The following is a 16311-nucleotide window of genomic DNA, read 5'->3' as shown; positions in this document are numbered from 1 at the left end:
AGTGTACACTCTCGTCTCAGACATTTGTGAAAGGGGACTCTCCTCCTCCATCTTCCTCTCTCTCTTGCTACTGGGGCTCCTCGGTAGCATATCTAGACCCCCATGGGGAAAAGCAACAGAAGGCAATGTGTAGCATCTGGTCGCTAGAGATCTCCACTCTGATCCACATATACTGCTTGCCAAGGTCTCATGCCACAATGGACACATTACTCTAGAGCTCGTGTCTAATCAATACCGCCACTTCTCTTGATCCTTTGGTGGTATCTTGATGTTTCGTGCAGCTCCTGTGTGTGGACTCCCAAATATATCCATGCACTCTAGGTAGTCCCCTCTCGAGACTTTGATGTGTCTTTGTAACTAGAACCAGCTCATGGTTCTCCATCACCTCCTCCATCCTCCCTAGGTATGTCCATAGTGAGCCATTACAATATCATATTGTCATCGGTATGTCTGATGTGTCTATCTTATAGGTCATGCATCCATATTCAATTGCCTTGCCATCAATGATGACTCAACGATCTCTTTATATTGCCTTCTTTCCCTTTTTCCTGCCTTTGATTATTTTGGGCATACTCAACCTACACCCTACCGTGGCATCACCTCACAAAACCACGATGTGGCATCACCCAGCCTTACCCGAGAACCTAAAACATGCTCTTTTGATTTTCCCACAATCAAATTGATGCCATATCAAAGTACAGCGAATGCGGAAGCATATGAACAGGCTGAAAGAAAGAACTGAAGACAAAGAGAGGAGACACAGAGAGAGACAGGAGAAAGCTGAAGATTGCAAAGAATGATTGCTTAATACTTAAGGCAGATAGGTACAAGGGCTGTGTGAGTATAACCAGCCAGAGATCTCTCTAAACCTCCACAAATACTGAAGTGACTGTAACCCAGGGGCAGGCCAGCCTAAATAGGCTGAAAATAATATAATAATCTGATCAGGTCGGCCACTAAAAACTGGCCACCTGCTGCAATAAACAGGCTGACTGCTGAAAAACAATAAAATAATAATAATACTGCTGTCAAAAATGCAGCCTGCACGTGGCAAATCCACCAGACCTGCTTGCCCTGATCCACCTGCCCAAATCGCTGCCCAGACCTGGCAATTGCCCAAAACTGCTGTCCACTCTGATCTTCTACAATGTGATGCTGTACAAATGCCCTAATCTACCCTGTACATGCCTTTTCTTCTTTTTCCTTTTTGGTGGGGTGGGGGCAGATGTATACAACAAAAACCTGAAAAAATCCCACTCTGTCCCACCCAAAAGAAAAATCCAATGACCCGAGACAAGCCCGGTCCACTCTCCCCTCCATCCTCACAAAAAAGACCCCACTCCACTCTCACCCCCAAATCCTAAACCGCACCCTTCACCCCACCACCACCAAATGGCGAGTGCACCCCCAGAGCAAATAACGGTAAACCCTACCATGGCATCACCTCACAAAACCACGACATGGCATCACCCCACCCTTACCTGAGAACCTAAAAGTCCCCCACTCCAGTCCCTCTGCCCCCCCACCCCCAACACACACACACACACAAGAACTCGAAGATACCCCACTCTACCCCCATCCACATCCACATCCCCTCACCCCACCCCACCCTGTCCCGCCCAAAACCATAACAACAACAAAAAAGACCCTACCACAGCATGGTATCACCTCACCCCATCCCACCACAGCATGACTTTTAATCGAGCATGTTGGTTGGGGCACTATACAGCTGTTCTTCAATCTACTATCACCAACAATGGCTGTTTATTAAGATATCTCTGTTTGCTGCCTATATCAAACCAAGAGTCATACATTAGCTGTGACTGCTCTGATATTTGTGCAAAGCTGCTGGGCCACATAGTTCTTGTCAGTTCAATTTTCAGCTATGTTTACAGACTGTGGATGTGATAAATATGTGAATCTCAATGGCAGTAATTGGAGCTTCATCATGGTAAGGCATGTGTCAAGTATTGGACCATGCAAGCATCTGATTCCACTCTACACTGTTGCATGTCTGAAGAGCCCTATACTATCAGATAGTGCTTGGGAGGGCTAAGCTCGCCAAGCACTAATTGAAGAGGGTTTGAAAGAGGCAAGAATGCTGGTGAGGAAGGATGCACCTTGTTATCAGAATGGGATGACCAACTAGGGTGTGCATGGCAGTCATAATCATAACCGAGGGGCAGGAACTAGATGAGAAAACCACAGGGGCTAGACTGGTGGCAGCAAAGCAAACTGCACTTGGGGTAAGACCAATTCTATGCAAGAATGTTGGAAGACATAGTATTACACAGATATATTAATGAAGTTCTGGTCGATGAAATTATGATACCTTGGTGGATAGATTGGCATAATTATTATATGTCACTATATAACACACATGTTGGGAGTTAAGGGAGGAGCCTCTATAATATCATTTATCTAGACAGATAAGCTTCGTCAAAATTTATGAAGAAATGTCACAGCCCTTAGTGCATGTGATACAAAAAAAAAATGTCTTCATACAAGCACATAGAATAGAACAGAAAACTCACATTTTTTGGATCAACAGACAATCCTGACATTGAACCCCCCACAATTCTGAAAGACACCTGCAAAAAGACAATGCTTCTTAGGGTAAAATTTCATGATTGGACCATGCATCACAAGCTATGAAAGGCAAGTATGTGCTGTTTCAACTGTGTTATGGGTAGGACTAGCTGGTAAAACTCTATCAAATTGTAGTTTTCCCTCCCTCTTATCTTTCCTCCTTCCTATGGATGTGAGCATGTATGGTTCGTGTGTGCCAACCCAAGTTCTGATTGATATATATATAGCTTGGTTTTCCTATCATGCAAAGTTTGAAATTTATTTGAACAGCTGACAGAGGGAAATCAAAATTGAAGCAATTTTAGCAAAATAAGCTATATTTGAAGCAAAGCTTTTTTTGGGTGAAGCTAAGATTTTTCTTTTTTGGAGCAAAGTATCATAGGTGTATCTCTAGTTCGACCTTTGGCTGCTGCTCCAAATTTTACTCAGCATCATGCTGCACAAATATCATGCTATACATATTTAGACCTTAACTAGTCTCATTCAAACCCTAAACCTTACTAACCATACTGAAATGTTCAACCTCATTAACCCTATCCCCCATGCCCCTTGCGAGGGACTTAAAACTATGTATGAGAAAACAAGTGAAACCAGTCTTTCTTCTCCGAGAGGGTGGTGAAAACTGATCAAACACTTAATTACAGCAATGAATAATTGAACATAAACTGAAATACACACTTTACCTTACCAATCTTGGGCATTGGACACCCATTGGCCCCAAAACGGGCAGCCCTTGTGGTATTTCCTTAAGTTGAATTGCTAATGAATTGAGTACATGTTGAAATTCCACAATCTCCTCAGCTGATCCAAAAGCACCTTCCTATAATATTGATCAGCAAGCCTTCCAGGAAATTTGCCCCTTGAATTTCACCCAAGACTTGTACAAGTTGGACACCCACAATTGGCCAAATGACTACCCCAATTTACAATGGATGAGTGAAATCCCTAACAATTCCTTGAATTGCATGTGCTAATTTCAGTGTATGATGCCCTTGACTGATAGCACGGGTTCCAAGGTGGCTGCTAAACCCTAATTTTTGTAAAAAATTATACTTTACAACTAAAATTCTCTTGTTGTCCACAAAATCTAGCTATGATCTTCTCCAAATGGTTCAGAAATGCTGAGACAACTTGAGAATGGGATGGAAAAGATGAAAGAATGTTGGAGAGAGAGAAATCACTAATTTTCTTCGTGTGAAAACCCTGAAATCACTTGCTGCCTAGAGGAGCATTAAAAGTTGTCGCCAGCCCCTAGTTGCTTTTGCCAGCTAGAAGCTTCAAATCTGCAATCACCTGACCCTATTTAATCTTATCATGCGGTTTTCTGCCCCAAAAGGTCCTCCAATGCTGAAAACCAAACCAACAGCTGCCCCTTCCTCTCTCCCACACGCTGAATGTACTGAATGGCTCTCCGCCAGCCCCAAAAACGTTTTTCCAACTTGCATGGGTATTTTTCCTAAGTGGTAGCTATCTAATCCTATTTTCTAGCAATTTTCAACCATTAAATTAATCAATTTTGAAAATTAATTTCATCCCTTTTGACCCTACTCAAAATTAAATGTATCCATCCATAATTCAATTGGCTAGGCCATTTGCAACTTGGAGTGGTTCCCAATTTCGAGTAACCCTTAGACTAGCATTAGTTAATTAATACCATTAACACTTAATGGTCAATTAATTGTCCCAGGGTCAAAAACTTACGCCAATTGACAACCAAAGCCTAGTTGACATAACTTATCACAACTTTTGCCTTTGATACCCACCACATCCTCGAGGTCCTTGGCTTGTTACCATGAAATAACTACCATGTGTATCACATGTGCTTTACAACCTTGCACATTTTATTATTAAATTAATCAAGCGTTACTAGCAAGATTAAAGCATTTCACAAATTTCATGTCCCTATGACAAACCCCCCCCTTGAAATTTCCGCCATCATCCCTGATTGCCCGGCATTGTGCTAAAGCAAAAGCATACTGCATTGAAATTTACGTAAGGCATCACAATCACAACATTTGCCACTATTGTCTAACCATGTCGTATGTCCCAAAAGTTACTGAAAATTTTCAAGTAACATAAACATGACATAAATTTGAAAGACTATCTAGAACTATTGCTAGAAACCCATTGGATGCATCCATATGTCCTGTTTCTAAATTGTTTTGGCTTCACAACCATAGTAAAGCATAAACTCATGTAGACCATGGCTGACACTACCAATGGCATTCACTTATATGCTGTTGTCCATGGAACCAACTGTAAACCATTGAAAGAGCATAATCTGATCATAAACTGATCTGAAAACTCATCACTAACTGCTGCAAATGTGATCCCAAGCTAATCACAAACTCACTGCAAAAACTGATGTAAAACTGATCCAAAAGTGACAATAATTTGATCTCTAACTGATCAAAAACTAATCCCAAATTGATACAAAAACACATATCAAACCGATGTAAATATATACTTTCAATGCCCCTATGATTTCCACTGTTGTCCATCTAAATGGCACATTTTTCTCCTGCAAAGCATGCAATGGAGATGCAATTTCAGCAAACCCAAGTAGATACTTCTTGTAGTAATAACATAAATCCAAGAAGCTGTTTTTAGTCCATAAGCATAAAAACAATAGCCTCCGTCTCTTAGTGGTGACTCTTTATGGTCTATGTTTCAGGGTTCATGGTAGAAGATCCCTCCCACAAAAGGCATAAAAGATATCAACCTCACAACACAATTCTTGGTGAGCTACATAGAATAGAGTTTCAAAAGCAACCTCTAATACCACACTTCCCTTAAAAAGATTGGTTCGAGAAACTTGTGATCGTTGGAACATAGACATGTGATGGACCATCTCAACAATCCTCATACTTTAGGAGATTGCTGAGGACGTCCTCATTGAATTTTTTGAAGATGCATATTTTCTTCCACCCCATGCCCACAGGGTGACAATCATGCCTAGATATTCATCATCTTTTGTAGGTTGCTCCTTCGACTCCGAACATACTCCTCCGTCTCCTATGTTGCTGTTGTTGTCATCATTTTCAACCTTATCTAGTGCCCTCATTGATGCCTCGAGCTGCGTGTAGTGATTTATCAATCCTTCTGTTTGTATTCAGCATTTATTTCGGTCAATGCAAATTTCTTTCTTCCTTCATCTTCTTGATGTCTTCTTTCTCTATATTAGAGTTTCTTCCTTTGTTGCACACTCTCATAGCATTTGCATGACCAACACTCGTTCCTTGAGCCCCATAAGCATTCGGGGATGCATGTGCATTACCAAACATGCCACTTTCTGCTGGAGGCATCAAACCAATGCTGTCATATATAGGGTTATGCATATTACTAGCCATACCCGAATACATTGGGACTTGCACACCATGCATAGGTTGCTGCATACCATAAGGAGTTGCACCATACATTCCCATATGGGGTCCCTGACCAACAATTGCATGAAATCCTTGCTGCCCCATCATTGCATATATGCACGATTGTCCAAAATCCATTGGATTGGCACTACTATGATGGCCTTGCATTTGCACACCCTGCCCCGTAGGTACCAACTGTTTTTCTTCATTGGCTTCTTTGGGTGCTTTACGTAAAGGCTTTGGCACTATCTTCAATGCACCTTGTTGTCCCAAAGGTATAGAAGATGACTTCTTCTTCTTGTCCTTTTAGGACCATTCAAAAATCCAACAAACAAAGCATCCATTGCCAATCCAGCAAAGAGATTTATTGTTGTCCTCATTCGATTCTCGAATTGGCCATCAATTTCCTCTTCCTCCTGCTAGTCGTCAATCTCATTTTGCCTTGAAGGTCCTACATCTTGTCCAACAACAACATTTTCAGCTTGTTGTCCATCATGTGAGCCTTGTCCAAGATCAAGCATTGCATTTTCTTCTTTCCCATGTGAATGTCCATACTAAGAGTCATCATCACTGCTTGATTCCATCTCATTGTATCAAGACATATTGCTATAATTTCTCAACCAAGCACAAAAATTAGCACTAGCACAAAACCTTGGCTTACAATTAGGTGCCTTGGGCCCACCAAATCAAAGGATTGAATGGTATCCCGGCAATGTAACCATGAAACTGGCCTTCCTTCTTGGAGAGGGTGGTAAAACCTGATCATGCACCTAATTACAACAATGAATAATTGAACATAAACTAAAATACACACTTTATCTTAACAATCTTGGACATTGGACACCTTGTTGGCCCCAAAACTGGTGCCCCTTGCAGTATATCTTTAACTTGAATTGCTGATGGATTAAGTACAAGTTGAGATTCCACAATCTCCTTAGCTGATCCAAAAGCCCTTGCTGTAATATTGATCAACAAGCCTTCTAGGCAATTTGCCCCTTGAATTTCACCCAGGACTTGTACAAATTGAATCTATGATTGGCCAAATGCTACCCCAATTTACAATGGACGAGCTAGCATCTAAAATCCCTGACAATTCCTTGAATTGCATGTGCTTATTTCAATGTATGGTGCCCTTGATTGATAGCACAGTTCCCAAGCTAGCTGTTAAACCCTAATTTCTCATCCTGTCCACCAAATCTGTCCGTGATCTTCTCCAAATGGTTGAGAAATGCTGAGATAACCTGAGAATGGGATGGAGAAGGTGAAAAAATGTTGGAGAGAGAAATCCCTGATTTTCTTTACGGGAAAACCCTGAAATTTACTGCTGCTCTCATCAGCCCAAATGCTATCGCTTGCTACCAAGAGAAGCATTTAATGCTACTGCTGCTGCTTGCACCTAGGAGCTTCAAATCTGCAGCAGCCACTTACCCCTACACAGTCTTCTCATGCTGCTGTCTGCCCCAGAAGGTCCTCCAATGGATGAAAACTAGACCAACAGCTGCCCCTTCCTCTCTCTAATAGGCTAAACGCACTCCAATACCGTTTTTTCCAACTTGCATGGGTATTTTTGCCAAGTGGCAGCCTTCTAATCCTATTTTCCAGCAATTTCCAGCCATTAAATTGATTTTCAAAAGTAATTAACTCTGAAAATTAATTTGAGCCCTTTTGACCCTGCCCAAAATTAAATGTGCCCATCCATAATTGAACTGGCTATCCACCATTTGCGACCAACCTGGCATGGTCTCCGACCTCAATCGACCCTTAGACTAGCATTAATTATTTAAGTAATGCTAGTTTCTAGTATCAGCAGTGACACTTAATGACCAATTAACCATCCCAAGGTCAAAACTGACACCAACAGACAACCAAAGACCAACATAACTTGCACAACTTTTGCCTTTGATACCCACTACATGCTCAAGGTCCTTGGCCTGTTACCATGAAATAACTACTATGTGTATCACATGTGTCTTACAACCTTGCACATACCTTACAACCTTACACGTCTTACAACCTTGCACATTTGACTATTAAATAAATCAAATGTTACTAGCAAGATTGAAGCATTTTGCAAATTTCACATCCCCATGACAATAAGTCCCTCATTTGGCTCTTCTCAGCACAATATTGATAGTCATCAACTTATATATAATTTTGGAAAGTGACCTAACCGACAACTGAGCAACAGTTGCTTCTCTTGCCACAAGGATAGGTTAGCAGTCATTGAGAATCCTTCCATGCTCTAGTTTTGCAATTACTAGACTTGACATAAGGGCAAGTGAACAACCACCAATAGAATTTTAAAGCCTTATCTTGGTAATAGATGGATGGTAGGGCAGCTTGCAAGGGACGGGTTGAAACAATGCACACGTGCGATATAGACACCAACGCAAAGGCAATTGACATAGCAGAGCTGGACATAGTGCGGACATAGTGCAAGTCACAACCAGATGCCTAGACAAGTGACACATGTGGCTAGAGATTTTGACACGCAACATGATCAGAGAGGACTAGCAGTTGAAGGGAATACGCAATGATATGGCGTTGTGAAAGATAACTACCAGGAGAAGACAACGTGGCATGAGCGTGGCTAATGTGAAGACAAAGTTTGGGCAATAGCAATTGGGTCTACACGCAGCACATAGGGGCAGTTGCGGAATGTTGGGGAAACTATATGGGCAAGAAACAAGTGCCTTCTCCTCCTCCTCCTCCTTATGTTGGAGCTAGAGCTATTGGATAGCAGGTTGAGCCTGCAGAGTAGTAAAGGCAAACGATAGGCCAGCACTACGTATGAACTTGTTGATCGAGTTAGAAGACGGTGCAAGTGGTTGAGGCATAGTCAAGCTTGCCCTAATACCACTGTTGGATATGGGAGCTCACGAATGTGACCAACATCTCTAAGTAGGATGGAACTTCATGGCAAGGAGAGAGGTGTATGTGTGCATGTACGCGTACGTGCACTTGCATGCGTGCAAGCGCGCGCGCATGTGTGTGTGTGTGTAAACTTGCATGTGCACAAATTGAAAGACGTGGATTGATAATGATAAGTGTGATACGAAGTACAAGTTAGGGCCTTATTTTATAGACTTAGGGAGGATCCCAAACCCAAACCCTAAACTAAAATGCATTCACACACTTAACACACATAAGGTGTGTTGACACAGAGTTGACAAATAATTAACAATAGAGAGAGTGTGTGTGAGCCTCGTTCAATTCTATTTTAACTCATTGAGATGTGTGTGTCACGTCAATTGGGATGAGGTGTGTGTTGAGCTAAATTACGATTAGCTTTAATTAAACAACCCCAAAACTCAAGTAAGTTAATGAATTTTAACCATTCTTTCAAACCTGAAGTAGTTCAAGAGAGTCTCAATGTCCCACATGTAACCCAAATTTGGAGGCTCCAAACTTTGTATAAATAGACAACCTGCCCTCCCATTCAGCCAATCTCGTTTGTGTAAGTTTCAAGAGATCTAGCTTCGCTCCCCATACCTTGTTCACAAAGGACATCTTACCTAACGCTTCTAGACATTGTCTATATCCATCCAGTACCTATTTCCAGCCTCCACCATGCAATACACATTGTCCACTACTATGTTTGCTGTCCGAGCAGTCAAGTGACCCTCCTTCCACTGCTGAGTTTGCATATGCAGCTGCTACCCTGCTGCCCCCGTCAGCCAAAAAGCTGTGTTTGCCGCTCCCAACTACCGCCCAAGCTATTGGCACCTTCCTCATGCTGCATTTTGCAGTTTTCTCTCTCCTCCGCACATCCCACACTAATCTAGCATCACCCTTGCTGCATTTGCTGTTGTCAAACATCTTGAAGGCTGCCTTGCTGCATTTTAGGATCCATCAAGAGTATGACACACTATCTAGCTCATTACCTCTGCCTCGGTCCTTGAAACATGAGAGTTCGGGATATAGTATTACTTCACTACATAGTGTATTTGTCGCATGAGCATTGTATTATTCAAATTCATTCATGTATGATCTTCATTGTGTTCACTGCCTCTGTGCTACCCTAATCCTAACCGTATTCTGTTCAATTTATGCTTTGTCATACACTTGCATTTTTGTTTTTGCATTAGGGTAGCTCTTTACATGGTATCAAGGCTAGGATCTCTTTAAAGAAACCTACGCCTTTAATCTCAAAACCCTTTGCAAGAAGCAGGAACAACAAGAGAGAAAAATGACTTTGAACACAACATCCCCACTTCATTCTCCTAAGCTAAATCCATCGAGAACGAGTGAGAGTGAACAGCATAGCTTGCTCCGCCATCTTCCGACATGGTCGAAGAGACTTCGGAATTCCATACAATCTATGGACCATATGAGATTTCAAGAGCCAAATATGACCTCATCGTCATGTATTAGTGTCACGAGGACGTGAAAATTTGATGCTTTGCTTATGTTTAATTGGCATTTGATTAAAGGATTAATCAAATGTGCAATTAAAAGATGCACGTGTTGAACATGTGAGGTGCACGCTACTTTCTCACAGTTGAAGACCGAAGGACCCTATGAAAAAGATGGGTGTCAAAGGCAAAAGTTATAACAAGTTACACTTGTTAGATTCTAGGTGAATTTTGGTGTCAGTTTGCCCCTACGACCATTATTTGGCCATTAAGTGTCAGTGGGACACTAGGGACTAGGCATTAATTAATGGATTAATGCTTGTCTAAGGGTCAATTAATGCATATGACCACTTTGGGTTGCAAATGGCCTAGCCAATTAATTTTTGGATGGGCAAGGTCAATTTTCTGGGCATGGATTAAGGGCTGAATTAATTTTCAAAATTAATTAATTCTGAAAATTAATTAAATGGCTGGAAATTGCTGGAAATAGATTAAGAAAGCTACCACTTGGCAAAACTTTCCCATGCAAGTGGGGGAAAGGCTAAATAGGGCTGAAGGGAGAGGGAAATCTCGTTTTTTCATTTTGGAGCTGTTGGAAAGAGGTGTTGGACTGTTTCTGCCAGCTTTTGGGGCCATTTCCCAGCCATTGGAGACCATTTTGGTGATGGAGATTGCATATTCTTGACCTTGGGAAGCTGACAATTGCTGCTGATGCACTTTCTCCTGAAGATCACAGTCTCTGATGCTCCTATTGTTGCTAGTGCATCCGTTTGGGACTGGTACAACAGGGCAGCAGCTGATTTTGATCAGTTCTTCGCGACAAATCTCAAAATTTTCTCTCTACAGCATTCTCTCATCTCCTTCAGCCTATGCTCAAGCCATTCTCAGCAATTCTCAGCCATTCGGAGGAGATCTCAGCCATTTTTGCTAGGCTGATCTGTAATTTCTGCAGTAAACCCTAATTCACAGCAGAAATTAGAGTTTAGCAGTCGCCTTGGGATCCGTGCCAGAGATTGAAGGCTCAAGGGACTTAAATCAGCAGCTGATAATTGAAGATTATCAAGGGATTTCAGGAGCCAGCCCATCCCGAATTGATTTGGGGTAGCATTTGGCCAGCCAAGGGTCAAATTGGAGAAGAAGTCCTGGGTGAAACAAGGGGCAAATGACCCAAAAGGCTTGCTGGACATTTATGACAGCAAGAGCAATTGGTTAGCAGGAGGAGATTGAAGAATCTCATACTCCTTCCAATTGAATGAAAGCTAAAGAAATACCACAAGGGGCGCCAATTTTGGGGCCAACAGGGTGCCTACTGTCCAAGAATGTTATGGTAAAGTGTGTATTTCATTTTATGTGCATTTATTTATTGCTGTAATTAACTCTTAAATCAGGTTATCACCACCCATTCCAAGAAGGAAGGCTGGTTTCAATTAGGCTCAACAACAAATTGAAGGTGAATTTGAGTTTTCCCCTTTAAATTCAGTACACCACTCTAATGATTTTGCAAGAAGGATGGAAGCTCCACAAAGTACCAACCATCTTGACGTGGAAATTGTCATGGAGTACAAACCCTTCATCTCTCTACCACCTTCATCTCCATCTCTACCTCTTCCATGTATTCCACTTACAACTCCACCTTCAATCACTTTTATATCAAGTACGCAAAACAACAATTCTTCATCTTTTGAGTTTTCTCTCTTTTCAACAAGATATAGATGATTATCATGAAGAAGGGACCATGCAAATACGATATTGATTCATTAATCCTAAAGAAGATAGAGTTTTGTTTTTAAACACAAAGAAAGATAATGAGTACAAAAGATTAACTCAAACAACTGTAAGTTACCTCCCTTCTTTTTCTTCATTTTTTCCTTCTCAAGGTCATTTTGAAATAGATGAATCATCTTCATCTTCATGTAATGCATTTAATGGACAAAAGGAACAAAAATTGTTTCCAACAATTGCATCAACCAATCCATTTAATCTCCCACCCATCCCACTCTCTACTTCCACTGCACCTTCCTTTCCATCTCCATTAAATGCACCACACGTCATCTCACATCACACTAGGGGGGTCCTTCATCTTTAGGCACAACCTTTAGGACCTCGTCTTTTCCTTAGCCAGGTGGTGTCCCCATGATGGTGGCTCATCCTCCTGCCCACATACTTTTGGGATTTTCACAGCCTAGGAATGCCACCCAACCATTAGTGAGTGTGTATCAATTAGTTCCATAGTTTGTCTCCATGGCATTACCTAGTGGGCCTTCTGGTCATTATGCTATGTCCCAATTGATATCTGGATAGGGCTCACTTGGCCTAGTGTCTTCCCCTCCATTGGCACCCTATCAAAACATTCATGTTTCAGTGCCTCCGCATCAATCAACACCCATTCGACACTTTCAGCCTATTTTTGCCCACCAACTCCTTCTCCTCCTCCTACTCATCCCCCTCCACCACCTCCTTATTGTCAGAGTGCAGCGATGCGGAAGCGTAAGACTAAAAGAGAGAGAACGCAGAGAGAGGAGAGAGAAAGAGACAGTGGAAGATGAAGATCTGTTGTATAAGTGCACTGTATACAAAGATATGCAGATATATACACAAGTGCAGTGCGCTGGACTGCGTGTCTCCACCTCAACGATGCAACCTGCTCTTTACCTCGAAGTCCGCTGCAATTTGCACGATCTCCTGCCTGAAATCTGCGAACAGAGACGAAATCTGCACAAATCTCCAGCTTGGAACTTGCGTACAAAAGTGGGAGAAGACTGCTGGAATATCGGCTATAAATAGCCAAAAAACTGGGTGCCACAAATAGGCAGGTCGGCTGCAAATGCTTAATGCAGCCGACTGTCAGGAATCAGGTCGGACTACCATGTGGCAGTCCGACTGGCTGCCGACAGCCAAGATCTGATCGCACACAACCAGCCTCGGAAGTGTGGACATAAAGCTGCGGATCAGCCTTGGAACGCCGATATCCTAACTGTGACTAAAGGAACGAATCAATCTTCTCGTTCCATGCACGCGGAGCCTGCTTGAGGCCATACAAGGCCTTCTTCAACCTGTAGACTTTCCCATCTGAAGATCCAAAGCCAAGAGGCTGCTCTACATAGATCTCCTTCTTCAAATCACCATTGAGGAAGGCCGACTTCACATCCAACTGGTAGACAGGCCATCTCCTATGGCCAGCCAAGGCAAGAACAGCTCGAATAGTCGCCATACGAGCAGTGGGGGCAAAAGTGTCATGATAATCAATCCATGGGCACTGTGCAAAACCTTTAGCAACAAGGCGAGCCTTGTGCTTATCCAAAGAACCATCGCTAAGGTACTTGGTCTTGAAGACCCATTTGACGCCAATCACCTTCTTATTCGGGGGCCGAGGCACGAGATACCAAGTGCCATTCCTCTCAATAGCCTCCAACTCGGCTTCCATAGCCTTCGTTCATGGTGCGGACTGTAAAGCCTCCTTCACGGAGGTGGGCTCTCGATCCTGCATAACACGGGTCATCAAACAATAGTTAGAGCAAACAAGCTCCGTAGAATGTGTCTAGTGCCTCCGTGACCGCCGCGGACCATCCTGCGGTCCCCACTCCTCAGGGACCCCCTCGATTCCTAAATCACGAAGTGTGTCACGGGCCCAACGAGGAGGAGGCCGAACCTCTCCTCGTCTCTCTCCATCAGCTGAAGACTCTGGGATATCCACCGGTGGTAACTCCTCAGGGGGTGACCGGTGGAACAGTAGACACTGTATCAGAAACAAAATCGGAATCAAAAGGAGCGGGCTCCAAAGGAACTGTCTCGGGAGCCCAACTCTCCCCTGGATCTCCAAGAACGGGATGCTCCTCACCCGCTGCTATGGCTGGAACCTCCACGAACCGCACATCTCGACTGGTGTACACATCCCACTTGACGAGATCATACAAACGATAGCCTTGGGACTGAGAGCTGTAGCCAGCAAACACCTGTCTTCGAGAAGCTGCTTCAAATTTATCACGATGAGCCTTGGGAATGTGAACATAGACATCACACCCAAAAACCCTAAAATAAGAAACATCGAGCTTAGTCCCAAAGTATGCCTCAAAAGGTGTCATCCCATCAACGGCCGAAGTGAGGGATCGGTTAAGGATGTGGACTGCAGTAACCATAGCCTCGGCCCACAGAAACTGAGGTGTCTGTTGGTGCTCCATCATGGTGCGCGCCATCTCGATCACACTTCGGTTCTTTCGTTCAAGAATGCCATTTTCTTGAGGAGTGTTGGTATTAGCAAACTCCTGGTGAATACCTTTATCTGCACAGAAACGAGCAAACTCGTTAGAAACAAATTCACCACCCTTGTCGGATCGCAAGGTCTTCAATCACCGGCCTGATCGGTTCTCCTCAAAGAGAAGCCAATCCTTGAAGTGGGAGAAAGCCTCTGACTTCAACGCCAAGAAGTAGGCCCATGTCATCCTGCTGTAGTCATCTACGATCAACATGAAGTACGAGCTCCCTCTCAGGGACTCGTTCCTCATAGGGCCACAAAGATCCATAGATACAAGCTCCATCGATGAAGTAGACCGCCGCGAAGCTTTATTGGGAATCGCATCCCTATGCTATTTCCCACGAATGTAGGAGACGCATGGCTGCTGGCTCACCACTATGTCTGGCAACCCTCGAACAAGTTGTCCACGTGACGCCCTCCGAAGATAATCATAGTTGAGGTGACCAAACCGAGCATGCCATAGCTCTGACTGTGTCTGAGAGGTAAGAAGAAGAGTAGGGAGGGCGGTAGAAGACGTCAGTTTGTAGATGCCGTTCTCCTCATATCCTGATGAGAGAACCTTCCTCGACCCACGATCAAGGACTCGCACTGAATCACTGTCAAACTCCACCAAAAGTCCAAGGGAACAAATCTTATGAACCGAAAGTAGATGATACCCCAAACCTGGCACATGCAAAACCTCTAAGGTATAGATACCACCACGTCCATCTGGAATAAGCTGCATCTCACCCCATCCTGCAATAGACACCGAAGAGCTATCTCCAATGAGAATCTGCCCACGCGAAGGTCGCAACTGGGCAACACCAACTCATGAGGGAGTCATGTGCCGGGAGGCACCACTGTCAACGATCCACTCTCGAGCCTGGGGAGCTGTCATCGCAGCATCAGAAGCATTCGATGTAGAGTCCTCAATGATAGCTAGATGAAGAAACGCAGCTAATGAGGATGCAGCCACCGCTCCAGAATCCTTCGTGTCCTTCTTGTCTTTGTCAGGGCAATCCTTCTTCCAATGGCCAGTCTTTCCACAAATATGACATGTGGATTTTTCGTCCTTGTCCTTCTTTGACTTGTTGTTCTCCTTCTTCTTTTGGTCCTTCCCCTTCTTCTGAAAGGCTTGACCTGTCAAGGCTTCCGACTTGGAAGCATACTGTCCCTTCAGTTGTTCCTCTTAGTCCAAGACCATAGGAACCAGCTCTTCCCACCGAAGAGTAGACTCACGCCCCGAAGCAATAAGGGCGGAGTAAAAAGCACCGTATCGTGGCGGCAACTGGGACAAAAGTGTGATCGCCATGTCTTCGGAGGAAATCGGCTTCCCCGCATTCTGAACCTGCATCTGAAGCTGTCTAAGCTTGTTGATGTGCTCCCGCAATGAAGAAGACTTGTTCATGGACAAAGTCTGCATCTGCACCTCCAAAGAAACCCGCTTCATAAGGGTCATCCTGTTATACATCTAATTAAGCTCCAGCCATATCTCCCGAGCCACCGTCAAGTGCTCAATGTGAGCTATCATGGCTGTAGTACAAGACAGAAAAAGAAAGGAACGAATCCTGGCATTCAGTTTGTCCCAGTGAGACTGTGCCTTGGCCAACTCCGCACGAGCATCAGAAGAGAGTTTGGACTTATCTCTCACCGAGGGCCGGTCGATCTCCTCCTGTACAAGCTCCGCCAAATCGTAGGACTCAAGGATGGCCAACATCATGACACGCCAGATGCGGTAATTATCGCCATCGAGCTTTTGATCTGCGGGAAG

At 43.6% G+C, this 16311-nt stretch overlaps 1 protein-coding gene across 2 annotated transcripts in view; it reads right to left on the bottom strand.

The window, feature by feature from the left end:
• Positions 1–16311, bottom strand: part of LOC148010997 (clathrin adaptor complexes medium subunit family protein) — an 87601-nt gene that overhangs the window by 43900 nt on the left and 27390 nt on the right. For both annotated transcript variants that reach the window (XR_015689550.1, XM_087671947.1), the window contains exon 6: positions 2535–2591. Coding sequence is in view for 1 of the 2 variants with exons in the window: in XM_087671947.1 (XP_087528073.1) it covers positions 2535–2591 (57 nt within the window). In the remaining variant the exon portion in view is untranslated. The remainder of the gene's footprint in view (positions 1–2534; positions 2592–16311) is intronic.

This window comes from Lygodium microphyllum, chromosome 29 (assembly GCF_053477565.2).
Source record: "Lygodium microphyllum isolate KBCC chromosome 29, Lygodium_microphyllum_v1.1.10, whole genome shotgun sequence".
Taxonomy (NCBI): Eukaryota; Viridiplantae; Streptophyta; class Polypodiopsida; order Schizaeales; family Lygodiaceae; genus Lygodium; species Lygodium microphyllum.
The sequence above is the reverse complement of the archived record's forward strand: the minus strand, read 5'-3'. Positions and strand labels throughout refer to the sequence as shown.